Source organism: Xyrauchen texanus, chromosome 4 (genome assembly GCF_025860055.1).
Source record: "Xyrauchen texanus isolate HMW12.3.18 chromosome 4, RBS_HiC_50CHRs, whole genome shotgun sequence".
Lineage (NCBI taxonomy): Eukaryota > Metazoa > Chordata > Actinopteri > Cypriniformes > Catostomidae > Xyrauchen > Xyrauchen texanus.
This window is the reverse complement of record NC_068279.1, coordinates 33,825,205-33,844,797: the sequence shown is the minus strand read 5'-3', so window position 1 is coordinate 33,844,797 and position 19,593 is coordinate 33,825,205. Positions and strand designations below refer to the sequence as shown.

The window sequence follows — 19,593 nt, the reverse complement described above, 5'->3', positions numbered from 1 at the left end:
GTACGCGCTATCAGACTGGATTTTTAGGAGATAAATGAGGGCCGTCTGGGCCTCAGAGGACACGTGATGAATATCATCTCTGATACCATTTTTAATAATTAGTGTCTAGTTCTCTCCTTTAATGACTTTGGGTAGAAGCTGCTATTTTGATGATTGCAGATCCTGTTCTATTATTTGTGGATTTTAGTCTTTACTAGATTGATAGTCCTGAAATTTAATTTTTTTCTTCTACCTGTAACTTCTAAATTACAATTATGTCATTGTAATATTTGCTTACTGAAATGTGATTGGTCTCATTTGATCCAGAACTGCCTGTTTTGTTGATTCTCACAATTGATGGAACACAAGATGTGCTGAGTGTCATGACAAAGTGGCTCTGATACAGCATTTCATTTAAGCAGAATCAAAGCCTAAAACCTAAGCTATACTTAAAAATGTAACACTATTCTTTTTCTATCTTTCTAGCACTGATATTCCCTTTAAGAAATGCAAATCTAGTCCATTTTCACCTCCTTTTTTGAAGAAAGGTTCACCTTTTTTTTCCACAAATTACTTTAGATATAGATCTGGTGTTAATAAATAATTTTTTAGTAAAGAATTCCAATTGGGGTAACTGTAACTAAAAAAAATTGTTAGGGTAGGAGCCAGACTATTTGTATAAAAATGAATGGTAGAAATCGTAATGCTCAATATGGCAGCCGTAGTCCCTCCTTACAAATTAAAGAGCTAATCGACTTTTTGATAGAAGAATCACCAGTATCTTTACTCTAAAAATTGCGTTACCTGGACCAGCCTGTTTTTTTTTAAGATTTTAGTCTTCCCCCATTCAAGTTGATAAGAGCATGACTTGAAATACAGTGCATTCATAAAGTATTCAGACCCCTTAATTGTTTCAAATTTTTTTGTGTTTCAGACTTTTTTTTCTCATCAATCTACATTTCATACTCCTTAATGACAAATCAAAAACAGATTTTTGATAACTTTGCAAAGATTTTTAAAAAGAAAAAACTTAAATATCACATGACATAAGTATTCAGACCTTTGCTATGACAATTTCAATTTAGCTCAGGTACATTTAATTTCTCTGGATCATCTTTGAGATGTTTCTACACTTTGATTGGAGTCCACCTGTGGCAAATTCAATTGAATGGACATGATTTAGAAAGGCACACATCTGTCAATGGAAAATCTCACATCTGAAAATGCATATCAGAGCAAAAACCAAGACATGAGTTAAACTGCATGCAGAGCTCAGAGACAGGATTGTGTCGACGTACAGATATGCGGAAGGCTACAAAAATTGTTTGGCTGCATTTAAGGTTCCCAAATCATAGTGCCTCCATAATTCTTAAATTGAAGAAGTTTTTAACAACCTGCACTCTTCCTAGGGCTATCCTCCTGGCCAAACCGAGCAATCTGGGGAGAAGGGCCTTGGTAAGAGAGGTGACCAAGAACTCAGTGGTCACTCTGGTTGAGCTCTAGAGATCATATGTGCAGATGGGAGAAACTTGTAGAAGGCCAACCATCAATGCAACACTCCACTGATATGGGCTTTATGGAAGAGTGGCCAGACAGATGAAAGCCCAATTGGAATATGAGAGAAAACACCTAAAGCACACACAAGATTATCTGGTCTGATAAAACGAATATTTAACTGTTTGTCCTCAATTCCAAGCATCATGTCTGGAGGAAATCATCATCTGCACAATACCATCCCAACGGTGAAGCATGGTGGTGGTAGCATCATGCTGTGGGGGTGTTTTTTAGCAGCAGGGAATGGGGGACTGGTCAGGGTTGAAGGAAATCTGAATGCAGAATACAGAGATATCCTTAATTTTAACCTGGTACAGAGTGCTCATAACCTCAGACTGGGCCTCAGACCTTCCAACATGACAGTGATCAGACCCTAAGCACACAGCCAAGGCAATGCAAGATTGGCTTAGGGACAACTCTGTGAATGTAACCAGCACATGTGGAGCACCAACCACAGTACATGGCATACTAGCACACATACTGGGCCCAGCTTCGAATTCCTCAGATTCAAATTCACCTGCCGCAGGGCTAAGGAGGAAGGACATCCAGGAATCACCCACCTCAGGAACTCGCATGGGCAAAAAAGTGCACGTCTTCCCCTCAGGCCAGCTGCCTGCACACTACCTGTTCGTACCTGTCAACACATGGGACGAAACTGGCTCAACCCGGAAATTATTAAATCTCGCAAAGGTATTGGGCATTGCCCAGTTCTACAGATGTCTGCTAGAGAGACTCTATAGGCTTAAACGGGGCTCTCCGCAGGCCCGACAGGACCACAGAGAGATCCCATGTAGGAACGAGGAAAGGATTCAACCTTCTAGCACCTCTAAGGAACATGATCAGTTTGTGCTTACCCAGGGACTTACCGTCCATTGCATTGTGGTGTGCTGCTATAGCGGCCACATACACCTTCAATGTGGAGGGGGACAGCTGCCCCTGTGCATACTTGCACAGCCCTCAGGGCCATCTATGTTCCAGCGCGTCTGTGCCAAGGGGAGCCTTCACCAGGGAGTGCCAGAGTGGGCAGTGGGAGGATTCACTGGACGCAATCAGGTATATCTGTGCTTCACTGAATCAACTCAAAATAATCTGGACCACCTGGGTGGAATCTCCATTCTCCCCTGAGCATCACCTGCAGTGACAGCGAGTCTGCTGCGTGGTTGAGATCGCCTAGAATATGAGTGGCCCGCAATTAATATTACATCACACATTATGTTATTACGTATTACACGTGCCTTTACTGACCGAAAGATTGATATTGAGAGTTAAAAAAGTACTTAAATGTATATATTTTTCACACTAAAAGTGATCATGTCGCTTTTAAAGACATTCATTTAAAAGCTGGTGTCATATGGATTAAGTTTATGCTGATTTTATGCTGAAGAGAAATCGCAAATAATTAGTATTTTAAGGACCTACTGAACCAAGAAATGTTTCTATTTTTCTTCAAATGTGTTCTGGTGAAGATAGAAAGTCATACACACCTGGGATATCATGAGGGTGAGTAAATAATGAGATCATTTTCATTTTTGGGTGAACTATCCCCTTAAGGGTTCTGAATACTTTATGAATGCACTGTATAGCTGCACGGGTACATTACCACTTTGTCTGCCAAGTTAACTGACATCCCTTAAAGTCTTTGCTTTCATCTTGTGTGATATCTCTCACCATTCTCCCTCCAGATCTTCCGTGGTAATATTGATAACAACACCCCATATGCCAACTCCTTCACCCCTCCGATCGAAGCTCTGTATGTGAGGATCTACCCCCAGGTGTGCAGGAGACACTGCACTCTTCGCATGGAGCTCCTGGGTTGTGAGCTCACAGGTGAGTCACCTCAACAAACAAGAAACATAATTTTAAGAACCCATCCAATGGGGACATTAGAAGTGTCACAGCTGAAACATTGTTCACATTGTCAATGAAAGAAACACAACAGGGTTTACTTTGTCAGTTAAGGGGATTTTATTTATTACACTTCTAGGATGATCTGAATACAAAGGCAAAGCAGTATGCAAGTTTGGGGAGTAATGGAATACATACTGGATTACATATTTAAAATACAATATATAAGTAACTGTATTCCACTACAGTTACAATTTAAATAATTGGTAATTAGAATACAGTTACATTTCAAAAAGTATTTTGATTACTGAAGAGATTACTTTACATTTTATTGTCATTTGTTTCATTTAACATTTAGTATGTTTGGAGTAAATTTGGAGCAGAAGAATTAGAAATAAACCTTGTGTAAATTATCAGCTTTACGCTAAGCTAAAATGCTATTTATAGCCATTTTACATGCACGTATTACCAGGCTCAAGCAAATTCACTTTGGATCATAATTTCTTCTTTCTTTTAAGACTTTTGATATTAGGGCAAAAATCGTATTCTTGATAATAATTTGTCTATTGTTTTCCTATAAAAATATCTACAAATCCTTAAAACAAGATCAATTTGATTTATCTTGTTTTAGAAGCAACACTACAACACTACAGAGAATGTTTTTTTATAATGTATAACATGTGTATTTTGTCTTACTGTACTGGCAGAGATTTTATAGTGAAAACAAGTGAAAAAATCGGCCAGTGCTGAAGATGTCATCCAGAGTATTTAGAATATGTTACTGACCTTGAGTAATCTAACAGAATACGTTAATATATATATATATATATATATATATATATATATATATATATATATTTTTTTTTTTTTTTTTTCGTTTTTTACATGATGAATTTTGTAAACTGTAGTGGAATAAATTTCAAAAGTAACCCTCCCAACCCTGATTACATGTCACATTTCAGATGTCCTATGTCTCATAATTATTTTTGGCTGTGTTTAAATGTATGAATTACATTATATTTATGAAATTAGTGGACAATTTCATCTAAAGCAGACAAGATCTGCTCCCTGGGAGCCGAACCCATGATTTTGCCCTTGCATTTCCAGCTGAGCTAGAAGCTGTACAATGTATTTTATTGATGAAGACATGACCACCTGCTTTCTGGAAGTGTTTTGAATGCTGGTCCCCTGCTTGGAATGCTGGTGTCTTGGTTTATCTCCAAGAGGTCAGCCTGGAATTGCATGGAAATTCATGCTGGTGTCAGTTGGTCTTTTCAGCAGGGTTGTGTAAGAGGTTAATAAATGTACCATTTTATTTCTCAGGGTGTTCTGAGCAAATGGGGATGAAGTCTGGTCACATTCAGGACTACCAAATCACAGCCTCCAGCATCTTCAGAACTCTTAATATGGACATGTTCACCTGGGAGCCTGGAAAAGCAAGACTGGATAAGCAAGGAAAGGTCAATGCCTGGACATCTGGACATAGTGACCAGTCCCAGTGGCTGCAGGTATGTTTCATTATAATGTCCTCAAATTCTAATGGACAATCTAGTGTTGTGTCTTGTATTTTAATATCACCTCTAAACTAGACAAAGTTCTGACCATATCTGAATTTGCCACTTTTTTAAGTCAAATATATTATTTATTTTGGCTAAATTAATCTGTAAATTAAAATAAAGTATATTAGTAGTTAGTAAGGTCAGATCACAACGGTTTTTACAGTATAGACCATTTCAAGGACTGTTCTATGGTGACGTCAAGTGATGTCATTGTTCTATGAACATTTCCTGCTTGTCAAAACAGAGACTATTTAACATAGATGGGCCACTTCTATTAAAATTAATGGGAGAAATTGGAATGCCCAACAGAAGCCAACAGTCAACAGATGTAGAAGGAAGTCCAGCCTTACAGGTAAAATAGCCAATCACCTTCTAGATACAGAAATTACCTGTCAATCAACTCAAGAATGTGCATGCACATTGGTTATACAAGATGGAAATTGATCCCATGGATCTTCGTCACTCGCGGTGACTTTTCCCCATTTGGAGGTGTGTGATTGTTCACCTGAACCCAATGAAGAGCCTCATCACTGCTGCCTTTAAACACTGAGCATGCTTCTCCTCTGGAGATTGGTCTCTATCTGCTGGCATCTACGCAGGTTCAGGAACGTAGCGGGTCTGGTAAAAGTTAGATGCATTGCCGGACCTATACCTTGAAACTCCGGCATGAGTTAGATGCGACTCTGGGGATTGGAGCACACGTCACAGCGGATGGGCCAGGATGTCGGGCTGTTATTCCCCTCTAGTGCTGAGGTCCAGGGATGCAGTGCTGCTTGAGTGAAGCCGCCGCCCCATGCACAAGGAGGGGAGCACCTTACGGCCGTCGTGACCCCGCCCACTATCACCTGAACCTTCCCCTGTCTTCACTACTCTTCTTTCATTGTCCTTTCCACCACAAATGCCCCAGTTTCCCCTTTGTTTTGGACATTTTAAATAAACTCCGATGCCTGACGCCACACCCACTGTGTCCATATCTTGCTTACCCCGCCACACAGTGTTGTCAGATTTTACTGCTTATTTCACATATGTTCTTTAATCATAATCTTAACAAACTTTTTTTGAGAGTTCTGACTTTACCTATTCAAGTAGATAGGAGCTGCACTTTCCTGATGCTTGTTTACTTTGAAACACTGCTTAAGATCTTTCCAAAGACAGCTGCTGAGTGGACTGACTTACCTTGAAAAGGATCTGAAAATACGGTTGGACCGTTCTAATTCCTTTGATTTTGTTTAAATTCTTGAAATGGTCAATAAAGAATACCTGTGAATTATTAAATGTTATTGTAAATAAATATTCTTAATTAGAACATGTGCCATAGTTTGACTCAAAAATTATTCATGACAGCACAGATGTGTGCTTTAAACAACATTGTGTCCTAAGATAATCTTTCACTCACAAACTCAACAAAGATCAAAGCTTTATTCGTGAGGATGCCTGCTTTTTAGCTAAATTAATAAATGTTCAACAAATCCCAGTTATCCTTCTCCCTAGAGCACTTCTTTTTCAGCTCAATTTCTCAATGTTCATTAAGGTAACTGATCATCTTACCTCAAGCAAAAGCTATTTGTAATTTTTCATATCAAGCCTAGTATCCTGCTACCACTGTAAACACTTCATAATTTATATTTACATTAGAGCAGTAAAATCATTGCCTCCCCTCAGGGTGGACATTCAAATTATTACTACCATCAATTGCTTTGTCTTATTATGAAACCATTCACTGTATATGACTCTGTAAACAGTGTACAGTAACTCAACAATATACACTAAATGGCCAAAAGTTTGTGGACATCCCCTTTTAATTAACATGTAATTCCTGTGCTGACAAATGTTAATGCTGTAGCATACAGTGGCATTCAAAAGAACTGTGTGATTCCAGTTTTGTCTTAATATTTCGGGGAGAGTCCTTATTTGCTTTATTACACATTATTGTCATAAAGAAATAAAGCACTGCGTCTGGTGTGGAAGAACTTGACTAGCCTGCACAAAACTATACCTCACTGAACAGCTTTGGGATCATTTGTTTTGCAAGAAGTCTTTTATGTTTTTTTTATTTATTTTATATGTATTTTATATGTAATTGAGGCATTTCATTTGTTGTGTATGTCACGGAGGTCTGTATTTAGACAGGTTGGCCCGTTTTCAGGAGACATGGAGTGTTATTCAAGAGATGTAGAGAATACTGTCATATTTTAATAAGTTAACACCAGTGTTGGTCAAGTTACTTGGAAATAGTAATTAGTTACTGATTATTGATTACTTCTCCAAGAAAGTAATCCAGTTAATTTACTAATTACTTATTTCCAAAAGTAATTAGTTACTTTACTAGTTACTTTACTAAGTTACTTTTCAAAAACATGATCCACGACCTGAATACACTATAAAGCAATAGACCTTTCAGCCTAATTTTATCCATTCTGCATATTCCATCATCTAAAATTGAATCAAATGAAACATTCTCTTTTTTAAAACTTGTTTTATTAGTTTCAATATTTTAACTTTATGCACATTACATCAAGCAAAAATGTAATTAAATGCAACAGTCTCAGACTTGAAGAAAATTGTTGAACATTTAAACCTATTTTCTGCACATTCCACCATATTTTAATGAAATAAAGTCGTCCTTCTGTTAACTTATATTTCTGCATATTCCAGCATATAAAATAAAAATATTTTTTGTAAAACCCTTCATTCGAATAGATGTAAATAAAATACAGCAATAAAATAATTAAAATGAAAGTATCTCCTGACTGTATTCCAAATTATTAACATTTACATCTTTTAATAGTAAAGTGCAGAGAAGAGTAAAAATAATTTTAACAAAACAGAAAATGCTGTTGCATGCCACATTTAGGCTGTTAGTACAGTCTCATTTTATGGCTACCTTGACAAGGCCCTATGTTTTTTTGCTTTCTTTCGGGGTGAAACAGTGGTTATATCGCATCAGCAGAAGCTTCTCAAACCTCCTATCACACAGTCTGTTCCTTTTCGGGGAAAGCACCAATCCACCTAAACTGAACAGCCGTTCCACTGGTGAACAGTGGAAATTGGCAGCATGTCCTCGACAATATAGCAAGCGACGAGTTTATTCAGTTCAGCGGCACTAAGTCCTGTCACTTTTAAGCCTATATTCACCTGTTTAGCAGGAGAGGGGCCCTCGGAGGTTCGCGCGGTGGAATTGGATGTAGCCGCAGCGGTCATGTCAGTTGGCGGTTCAGGGTTATTTTCAGTAAGTTTCACATTCTTTTGCCGGCTTGCTAGGTGCTTGCTCAGATTTGAGGTGGAATCTTTCGCTGTAGATAAAAGTTTTCTTCCCTCGCAGCGTGTACAGCGGACGCTGATGTTTTTGTCACCTTAACCGAGTCAAACTCAAAGTAATGTCGGTACTTCCAAGCACTAAACGCTGCATGGTCCTGCTCTCTCCCGCGCTACATGTTTTTTAGTTCAACACTACACATGTCAGTGTTTACCACTGACGTCGCGGCACTCATACGTCATCATTGTCACTCACGAGTCACGACTCACGTCACGAGACAGTCTCACGAAACAAAATTACGGTCAAGTAATGCAGTAATGCAGCCTGCTTACGGGGAAGTAACTGTAATCTAATTACTGTTTTTCACAACTGTAATCCTTACTTTACTCGTTACTTGAAAAAAGTAATCTGATTACAGTAACGCGTTACTACTAACGCGTTACTGCCCATCAGTGGTTAACACATGAGGTTAATTTGTGAAAATTATTTAGATCCTGAGATTACAAAATTAATGCTCCACTGTGATCACTGAAAGTAAGCAAGTGTAAGATACAGTTGGGCACATTTTAAAAGACAGTTGCCATGGTGAATTGTAAGGTTGCCCCAGTGGAATAATCAATACCATTGACATCAGAGAATGACTTAGGGGTTAAAAGATTAATGGAATTAATCAAGCTTAATGACACATTTAGTATTCTTATTAATCAGAGCTTCGATTCTCTACAGCAACATCAGAGACAGTTTAGCCAACCAGGGCACTCCTTAGTGTTTTGGCACAGTTATGTGCTGAATCCCTCTACATCTAAATTTTAAGAATGTGAAGAGGTGTTTAATGCATTTGCTTCTATGTGAAACATTTTTAGATTAGGATTGCTTATGGATTTATCATAAATACACATTTATTTCAATCAAAAAATTAAATTGTTACTCAACTCTTTATTGGATGTTTGAAATGATCTTGGTATTCTTGAATTAATAAACAGTTTGACCTGATATTTTCACTGATATGTTTAGTCAAGCATACATAATTATTTAGTACAGGCTCCAGTAAAACGTTCAGTTAAGAAATTTAATGAATTCATTAGGCTGGCTGCATCAAATAGATGCAAATAAAGTTTTATAGTGCTGGGCAGTTTGTTCTAGCGAATGTAAAAAAAAATTAATAAAAATAAATGCAAGGATTTATACTGTCATTTGCCGTTTTTGGACTGCTTTTTAACTATCATAGAAGCCCAATGAATCACAAACAACATTATCTTTTACATTTGTCACAAAGTTCCCTTCCATTAACCAGCCATCAATAAAAAAAATAAAAACAAATCATGTTGTTTTGCAAGGGACCTCTACGGTCAAACAAACCTCTCACATTAAAATGTATATACTGTAAATCCCACTGACAGGTTTTGAAGCCAATTGAATGAACACATTTCTCACCAGCCGTTCATATACACTGCAAGTCAGCTCTTTTTCCTTCCTTTTGGGCATACTCAATGGCTTGAAGGCCTCTTGAAGTTTCTGTTGATTGCTTTCAAACATGCTGACAGTGAGGAAATGCTTCAAAGAGACACCCATTCTATCTCTTCCATCTGTCTACATGGCTTTGGTCTGGCTTTTCTCCCCCTGAAATTTGAAAGATTGCTTTTTCAAAACTTTCCTCTTCCTCCTCTTCTCGTGTAATGAATTGATTTAGTGCTCTCATTTGTGGTTTCCTGTGTCTTCACCACTACTCCAACAGAGATGTGACCTCAGTCCCATACAGATAACGTTTAGCATTCATCAACCAGGCATGGAGATCCAGGTTCTCACAGAGTGCTTAGATTAATTATGGATCTTAAGCCTATTCATAATGGGGTCTATGGATTAATGGTTTGGCAAATCTGTGCCATGCTTTTCTTCAGTAAAGATGAAGACTAGAACTTGCAGTATATTATATCCAAGTCATTGGTCCCCAAAGGTAATCCTTAAGGAGCTCCAAACAGAATAGTTTTGTTCCAAGCCTACACTTACTCAGCTCTGATATAGTTACTAACTAATTGGCTTGCCTGTGGCTATTCAGTTAGTTAACTGTGCTGCCTCGAAAAGATAATAATTATGAGGTATGTGCACATGCTTGACCAAGCAAAGTTGTGTGTACCAGATAAATACACATAGTGTTACATAAGTTGCCTGGTTGTGACTATGAAAGGGTGTGTCCACATAAAAAATGGCAGAAAACAAGTCTGCAGTAACATGTATTTGATATTTGATTCTGTATTTCAATAATATTAAGGTGTTGTTTATGAGAGTGCTTAACGTCTACTAATGTAAAGCTATTGACTGATTCTTTGCAGTTTGCTTAATGCAAGTCAGTTATTCGTTAGATACCATGCATACATAAATCATATAGGTTGTGTAGATGTAATGCATTTGTTTTCCGAATATATGCATCCTCAGGAACGACAGAAAAAAGTGCTTTTGCCATGTGTGACAAGTCATAATAACACCTGCTCATCTCATAAGTAGGAGCTTTCAAGATGCACTTAAAGGAAGCATTAGTCATTTTGGGGTTGCCCAACCCCAAAGAATCATTAAGTATTACACTGAGGAACCTCCTCTTTGTACTCTTTCTATTTAAAGGCCTTTAAAGCCCTGCAGTGCCTCTGTTATCTCAGTCTCAAGCTCGTTATATTGTTAGGACCAAATTTATCATTAACCTCTACAGGGGTCTTTCTAGAAGTACTCCATTCTAACAAAGACGAAAAAGAAGCATGGATTTACAGTATGTTAATGTAACTGAAATATAGAGACTGTCCTATGAACTGCCACTCACAGACTTGCAGAAGAATTTATTTCATCAAGTGTGAATATGCTAATGTCATGTTGGTTTTGTCAGATGCCTGCACATATGTCTTTTAAAAGTGTCCCTGTTGCCCCACAGGATTTCGACTTTGTGTTTCATTTGGCTGGACGTGATTTTGGCAAGGGAAATCTTTCTCTCTAATTTAGTCAGATTATTTTGGATATCTAGCTGACATTGTTACATTATGCAGTAGCGGTGTGCCATGCAGCCATTATCTGTATTTGTATTTATATATGATACTATTGCAAAATGATATGCATCTGTCTCTGTATTCAGATAGAACTGAATGTTGGCGGACTTTATCTGGAAGTGCGACAAAATTAAATGAAACACCCATTACTCTATTACATGTGTAGTGTCACATCCCTGTGTTGTCTGCCCCATGTTTTCTGTTTCACTCGTCACTGATCACGCTCCATGTCACCTTTTCCTTGTTGTCCGCCCCGTGTTTCACTGTCCTTGTCTAAAAACTACAATTCCCACAATTCCTGGCCTCTCTCACTGCCTGCACTCTTCATTGTTCTCACCTGTGTCTCGTTTAGTCATCATTGTGTTTGTGACCCACACAATTAACGGAGAATGCAGAGTCGAGACAGCGCCCATCTGATTTGAAATCACCAGGGGTGCAAAGAGTACTGAAAAATCATGCTCAAGTAGAAGTACTGGTACTTCCCAAAAATGTTGTGTGAGTAAAGTAAAATTATTTGTCCTAAAAACTACTCAAGTAAGAGTAAAAGAGAAGCTTATTTAAAAGTACTGATGAGCAGTGTGTATTGTATGTAATGTAATAGTGTGTAGCAAAAATGTTGCCCCTTTATAATGAACACTGTATGCCAACTTTTAAAATACATCACTTATCTATGATTAACACTACATTAATCTGATTCCCAAAAATGAAAGGGAGACATGATAACAGAAATTAAAAGATTAAAAAGTTATTTTCAATACACTGTTCACCATTTTAAATCGTAATGTATGAAACAATTACATTAAAATTAGTTTATGTGTAGGGTCTAAATTTCCCATAATACCAACAGTGTTATTGATGTGCATAAAACATGTTCAAACAATGCAAGGAAAGCAAAAAAATGCTAAATAAGCAAGATCACTTGGTACGTCATGTCCTGCACTATAGAGGATTTAGAGCAGGAATGGGAAAAGTTATTTGGTACAGGGGCTACATCACACTTAAAAAGGAAAAAGTCCACCAAAAATAAAAATCTCTCATCATTTACTCACCCTCATGCCATCCTGGATGTGTATGACTTTCTTCTGCAGAACACAAATTAATCTCAGCTCTTTTGGTCCAAACAATGAAAGTGAATCGGTGCTAAAATATTGAAGTTCCACAAATCACATAAATCAGCATAAAAGTATTCTTATCCATGTACCTCCAGTGGTTTAATCCACGTCTTCAGAAGCGATATGATAGAAATGGTGAGAAACAGATAAATATTTAATTCCTCCCTGCTCAGTCAATCTCCACTTTAACTTTCTTCTTGTGTTTTTGGTGATTCACATTATTCAAGCATATCTCCACCTACTGGGCAGAGAGAACAATTTCTAGCAAAAATGAACTTAAATATTGATCTGTTTCTCACCCACACCTGTCATATCAATTCTGAAGTCATGGATTAAACCACTGGAGTTGTTTGTATTACTTTTATGCTGCTTTTATGTGCTTTTTGGAGCGTCACATTTTGGCTCCCCTTCACTAACACTAAATGGACCTACAGAGAAAGAAAGTCATAGACAGATGCATGAGGGTGAGTAACTCACATAACACTCAGAGGTGGGTAGTAACATTTTCTGTTTACTCCGTTACATTTACTTGAGTAACTTTTTTGGGGAAAAATTAACTTTTATAGTAGGTTTAAAAGTGGGTACATTTTACTCTCACTCAAGTAAATTTCAAATAATCTTTTTTCTTCTTTTACTTTACAGTTTGTGGCGTTACTGTTGTTACATTACTGGGTTTAATTTGAATTCATGTGTAATTTATTGAAAGATTACTGAATGGACTTTTACAAGAGCGGAAGTTCACAGCTGCAAGCGATGAGACACTCCCACTTGAGTAATGAGACTGTCACTCAAATTATCAGTGCAGCAGCATCAAACTCTTCAAGTGAAACACTTTCTTCACTGCACACAGTGAAAAAACTACAGAGCTAAAATATTCTTTGAAAAATCAGAATTTGTGTTCTGCAGAAGAAAGGAAGACATACACATCTGGTATGGCATGAGGGTGAGTAAATGATCTCTTTAAAGTGATTGCTCAGCCTTAATTTTATATTATGTCATATTTTCTCTACCCTCATGTTGTTCCAAACCAGTGTGAGACTTTGTGTTATGTGGAACACAAAATATGTTAGACAGAAATTTAGGGACTGACAGTCTCGGTCAACATTCACTTTCAAAATATATATATATATTGAGTCCCACAGATACTCTAAACCAGGAGGTGGCAACCTTTTTGACATGGAGTGCCATTTCTTATTTTCATTAAAGGATTTAATGAAAAAAAAAACCTGTCCTTTTGTACAAAATGAATTAACACATTTAATGTCACAAATTTGCTTATTTGATTACTGATCACGAAATTGTGTGGAATCTTAAATATTTCTTATATTATGCCATACGTTTTTCAAAATCACACAGAGGGGTAATTACTAGCACGTTAGCAACAGTGAGAGAGGAGCAGGCTATTTTACTTGTATTAAGTTTTTTGTACCTGCAAAATCCTAAATTTTATTTCCAGGTTTAATTTATATTTTGGAAAGACAGTTTTTTTTTTAACACCATGATGTTGGTTTAAGTTTTCTCTTTTAATAGTTAATGTAATTTTGAGTGTGTGTCCATGGTTTAAGGAGGGTGTACCTGTATGCGAAATCTCAAGAATTAATAATGATGTTATCCTTATTACATGATGTGTTGTTCTGAAAGCAAAAACAAGCAAATTAAACATGGAATCTAGGCTGTCATTCGCACAGCCTGACCGAAGCAAAGCGATACTAATTCTTAATGTGAATCAAACTTTCAAATAAGCTTAAAGGAAAATCAGTTTACGAAAAACTTCTGATTATTTATCTGGTCAGCTGTGAAAACAGTATTGTTCTGTGATTTATGCTTTTGTAAGCACGTTATAGTTTAATTACTGACTTGTGAGGTAGCCTTTTTAAAGAATGCACTTTTTAAGGATACCCTTAAAACTGTTAATTTCCCAATGCAAAAATAGCACCTCCTCAAGACTTCACTTTGAATTTCTTCAGCTGCCGCAGGAAGTACATTCTCTGTTGTGCTTTCTTGATGAGGGCGCTGATGTTCAGCATCCACTTGAGGTCCTGGGAGATGATAGTTCCCAGGAAGCGGAAAGACTCCACGGTGTCAATTGTGGAGTCGCAGAGGGTGATGTTAAAGGTGCAGGTGAGGCTGAGTTCTTCCTGAAGTCCACAACCATCTCCACTGTCTTTAGAGCATTGAGCTCAAGGTTGTTTTGGTTGCACCAGGTCACCAGGTGGTCAACCTCCCACCTGTAGGCGGACTCATCACCATCAGAGATGAGTCCGATGAGGGAGGTGTCGTCCGCAAACTTCAGAAGCTTGATGGAATGGTGACTGGAGGTGCAACTGTTAGTGTACAGGGAGAAGAGCAGAGGAGAAAGAACGCAGCCCTGGGGGATCCAGTGCTAATGGTCTGTGAGTCGGAGACGTGTTTCCCCAGCCTCACATGCTGCTTCCTGTCAGACAGGAAGTCAGTGATCCACCTGCAGGTGAAGTCAGGCACACTTAGCTGGGAGAGCTTCTCCTGGAGCAGAGCTGGGATGATGGTGTTAAAAGTAGAGCTGAAATCCACAAACAGGATCCTGGCGTAGGTTCCTGCGGAGTCCAGGTGTTGGAGGATGTAGTGGAGGGCCAAGTTGACTGCATCATCTACAGATCTGTTGGCTCCAGGAGGGGGTCAGTGATGTCTTTGAGGTGAGAAAGCACAAGGCAATCAAAAGACTTCATCACCACAGAGGTCAGGGCGACGGGTCTGAAGTCGTTAAGTCCTGTGGTCCTTGACTTCTTGAGAACAGGGATTATAGTTGAAGACTTGAAGCAGGCTGGCACGTGACATGTCTCCAGTGAGGTGTTGAAAATGTATGTGAACACTGGAGACAGCTGATCAGCGCAGTGCTTCAAGCTGGATGGGGAGACCGCATCCGGTCCAGCAGCTTTCCGGGGTTCTGTCTCCTGAGTTTGTTGACTTCCCTCTCATGGATGGAAAGAGTCATCACTGAGGTTGGTGGGGGGTGGAGGGGGGTACCTTTAAGGTGAGCATTGGTGGGGGTGCCCAGGCCCCTGCTGAGGTGGGGGAGGTGGAGGTGATGCACTGTGGCTGGAGCTGTTAGGAGGTGTCATGGGGGATGGTTTCAGGACTGTCCCTTTGTCTTTCAAAGTGGCAGTAGAACTCGTTCAGGTCATTGGCTAGGTGTCGGTCGTTGATGGCCTGGGGGGCTTTAGGCTTGTAGTTGGTGATCTGCCTAACCCCTTTCCAGACAGGTGCAGAGTCGTTGGCTGAGAGCTGGTGTTGGAGCTTCTCAGAGTACCGTCGTTTAGCCTCTTTCAATGCCTTGTTAAACTTGTCCTTCGCCTTTTTTTCCCTACTCCTTAAGGCCTCTTCCTTATCAAACCTTAACCCTCTGAGTTTGGCTGTGAACCAGGGTTTGTCATTGTTGTAACTCACCCTGGTGCGTGATGGAATACAGCAGTCCTCGCAGAAGCTGATATATGATGTCATAGCCTCTGTGTACTCATCCAGACTGTTTGTAGCAGTCCTGAACACATCCCAGTCAGTAGTGTCAAAACATGTCTGGAGATCCTCCACAGCCTCACTGGTCCACTTCCTTGATGTCCTCACTACAGGTTTGCAGAGCTTTAGTTTCTGCCTGTACGCAGGAATCAGGTGGACCATGACGTGGTCAGAGTTTCCCAGTGCAGTACAGGGGACGGCATAATAAGCATTACTGACTGTGGTGTAACAGTGATCCAGAATGTTCTCCTCTCTGGTCAGGCATTTAATAAACTGTCTGCATTTAGGGATTTATGAGAGAGGTTTCATTTCTTAAACTCACCAAGGACAATAACTAAAGAGTCCGGGTTGGTCCGCCCCACACACAGTATCTGGTCGGCAAGCATGCGGCGGAATGTAAATACCGACCAGAATGAATGAAGCAGTGCTGCTGGATCACTGTCACATCGTTGCACCAACCGCTGTTGATGTAAAAACAGATTCCTCCACCTTTAGTTTTGCTGGAAAGTTCCGTGTCTCTGTCCGCTCTGTAAATTTGGAAGCCTGCCAGCTGCAGCGCAGAGTCCGGTATTAATCCACAAAGCCACGTCTCCGTGAAGCACAAAACAGTAGATGAAGAAAAGTCCCTGTTTTTCCCCAACAGCAGTTGTAATTCCTCCAGTTTTTTGGGCAGTGAACGCACATTAGAGAGAAGTATTCCCGGTAACGGTGTGCGTAATCCTCACTGTCGAAGACACACAAGCGCACCAGCCCGTTTCCCTCTCCTTCGGCATTTCACTGCATGAGCAAAGGTGAGCGCACCTTTGACCAAAATTTCCAGTGTAGGGAGAAGTAGGAAATAAGTCCTCTGGAGTTGTACCCTTTATGTTCATGAACTCATCTCTGGCAAAAGAGCTCCCGGTACCGACGCAAAAAACAGAGTTATAAAACAAAACAACGCACACATCTTGGCCGTCTAATTTTATCAAAGCACACTGTTGACGAAAATATGACGATAAAAATTATAGGCTACTGCAAGATATAAACAGAAGAAGAAACATTTTGATAATCTGTAAATAGAAGAAGATATTAGAAATTGATTAATTTAATCCATAATACAGTGTGTTGGGCATTTCTCCACTTGAGCTGCATGAGTTGAACTTATTTTGAAGTTAAAATTAACCACTTTAAAACCTGGTAAATACCTCATCCTATTTATACATGAGATTCATCAATATATCCACAACATTTATGAAACAACTTACATCTGCACAACGAAACAAATGAACATGTTAACTTGAATTAAATGATACGCTAGTCAGAATAATCGTAATTTGTTTTGTGTAAATTGTGTTGTGAATACACTTGAAGAATGTGAATTGAAGAATTTAGAGAACAGTAGGCTAACTGTAAAGGGTAAAATGGAAAAGAGGATGCGAGAACCGGCTTAACAATATAAATAATATTTTAATGATCAACTTAAACACACAAACATAACCACACAGGGCAGCTGCCTGTAATTCTCTCTCGATCTGTCATCACCGGCCACCTTTAACCCTCGCACGGCCCATCAAGCTGATTGGGGACCGGGTGTGCATCGTTCAAGCCCGGCCCCACCCTCCTCCGCGCTACATTAGCTAATACTTCAGTCTATTCAGTATTATTTCAGGAGCTCAGGTTTTTCCACAATAAGGACAGAAGGCCTATTTACATTTATACTGTATGTTTGATACATGTTTACATTAGAAAATGTTTATATATATTATTATACATTTCTGGGCTAGCAGTGAGATTCTCCGCAACTCATCTGCCGCAGGGCTAGGAGGAAATCAACCAGGGAACACATTTTTGAACACTGCTGGGAATCAACAACACACATCTTCAGCTCGAGGGAGGTGAAAGGTGCCAGGCACAAGTGGTATACCTGGCTGGTCGGTCCAGACTTACCCATTTGTTCCTGCTAAGACACAGGATGAGACCATCTCAACCCAGAGATTGTAAAATCTTGCAATGGTGTTTGGTGTAGCCCAGCCCGCTGCTCTGCATATGTCAGCTAGAGAGGCGCCACTGGTCAGAGCCCAGGAACTATTAACAGGCCAGAGTTTTGCTATCATAATGAACGTGATGGAAAATAGGGTGGTAAATTCTCTCATCAATTACTCGCCCTCATGCCATCCCAGATGTGTATGACTTGTTTTCTTCTGCAAAACACAAACGAAGATTTTTTAAAGAAAATGTCAGCTCTGTTGTTCCTCACAATGCCTTCGGATAGTGACCAGAACTCATGAGGTCTAAAAGGCAGTATAAAACTCCAGTGGTTAAATCCATATCTTCTGAAGGGATGCGATATGTGTGGTTGAGAAACAGATCAATATTTACATTTTTTTTTAACTGTAAGTCTACACTTTCACTTTCAATTCCACATTCTGTTTTGGAAGTGACTTTCATTTTCTCATTCAACCACCTACTGGTAGTGGCTGGTCAAAGGTGGAGATTGATAGTAAAAAGGACTTAACTATTGATCTGTTTCTCAGCCACACCTATCATATTGCTTCAGAAGATATGGATTTAATCACTGGAGTCATATGGATATCTTTTGTGCCTTCTTTTTGTCATTTGGTCCTTCTGAGTTCACTTGCATTGTAAGGATCCACAGAGCTCGGATATTCTTCTAAAAGTCTTAAATTTTCACAAAATTATCTAATTATATACTCACCCTCATGATATCAGAGGTGTGCATGACTTTCTTTCTTCAGAGAACACATTTGAAGAAAAATTAAAAAATATCTTAGCTCTGTGGGTCCTTAAAATGCAAGTGAATGGAGATTTCTCTTTTGAAGCTCCAAAAATCACAGATGGTCAGCATAAACATCATGCAAAGGACACTAGTTTTGATATTACGGCAAAAATTGTATTCTAGATATACATTTTTGCATTATTTTCTTGTAAAAATATTAAAAAAATCCTTTGAATCATCTTTTTTAGAAACAGCACTGCATAAGATATTACGTTTTTTCAGAAAATGTATTTTTATGTGTATTGTGTCCAGTGCTGAAGTAATCCAAAGTGTATATATATATATATAATTAACCCGTTAATTCAGTGCGAATAATTTCACAAAAAATAACGCAATTACTCGCAATGCCCCCGGACCATAATAAGGAACATTCCTGAGAAATATAAGCTTGTAGTACCACCTGTTTACTTCAGATGGCAGTAAGTGAAATTTCAGCTGTATTAGCATTGTGCAGTTTATACAGTGAAGAAAACACTTCAGTTGGCAGAACAACACAAACATGCGTTACGTTATTGCGTTTAAAACACTTGGAGCGCAAATCCGAACCAAGGGATCACAAGATGTGTTTAAAGATTGAGTATTAGATATTTAACTTGACACAGTGACATTACTTTGTATTCTAAAGCCGTTTTTTGTATTATCTTTTCAATGATGAACTCTTCTGCCACAAGAATTTAATGCTTTTTAATTATCTGAATATCTTTTGTTTTATATATCATTTTTAAATATTTAAAGATGGCTATGTATAGTTATTTCATCATTATATATTGAATTATTGTTATATGAGTGGCTTTTTTAGCAAATACTTATATATTAATTAGATTAAAAAATGTTAGCGATTGACAGCCCTAATATATATATATATATATATATATATATATATATATATATATATATATATATATATATATATATATATGGGTTAATGGGTTAATTTATCCTTAGTTTCACAACCTGTGCAACAGAAGCATCTTCAGTCAACCTGCGTAGTCCA

At 38.5% G+C, this 19,593-nt stretch overlaps 1 protein-coding gene across 5 annotated transcripts in view; it reads left to right on the top strand.

The window, feature by feature from the left end:
- LOC127639989 (EGF-like repeat and discoidin I-like domain-containing protein 3) overlaps nt 1–19,593 on the top strand; it is a 325,228-nt gene that overhangs the window by 239,965 nt on the left and 65,670 nt on the right. For all 5 annotated transcript variants that reach the window (XM_052122382.1, XM_052122366.1, XM_052122373.1 and 2 more), the window contains 2 exons: nt 3,216–3,360; nt 4,702–4,886. In XM_052122382.1, coding sequence (XP_051978342.1) covers nt 3,216–3,360; nt 4,702–4,886 — 330 coding nt within the window. The remainder of the gene's footprint in view (nt 1–3,215; nt 3,361–4,701; nt 4,887–19,593) is intronic.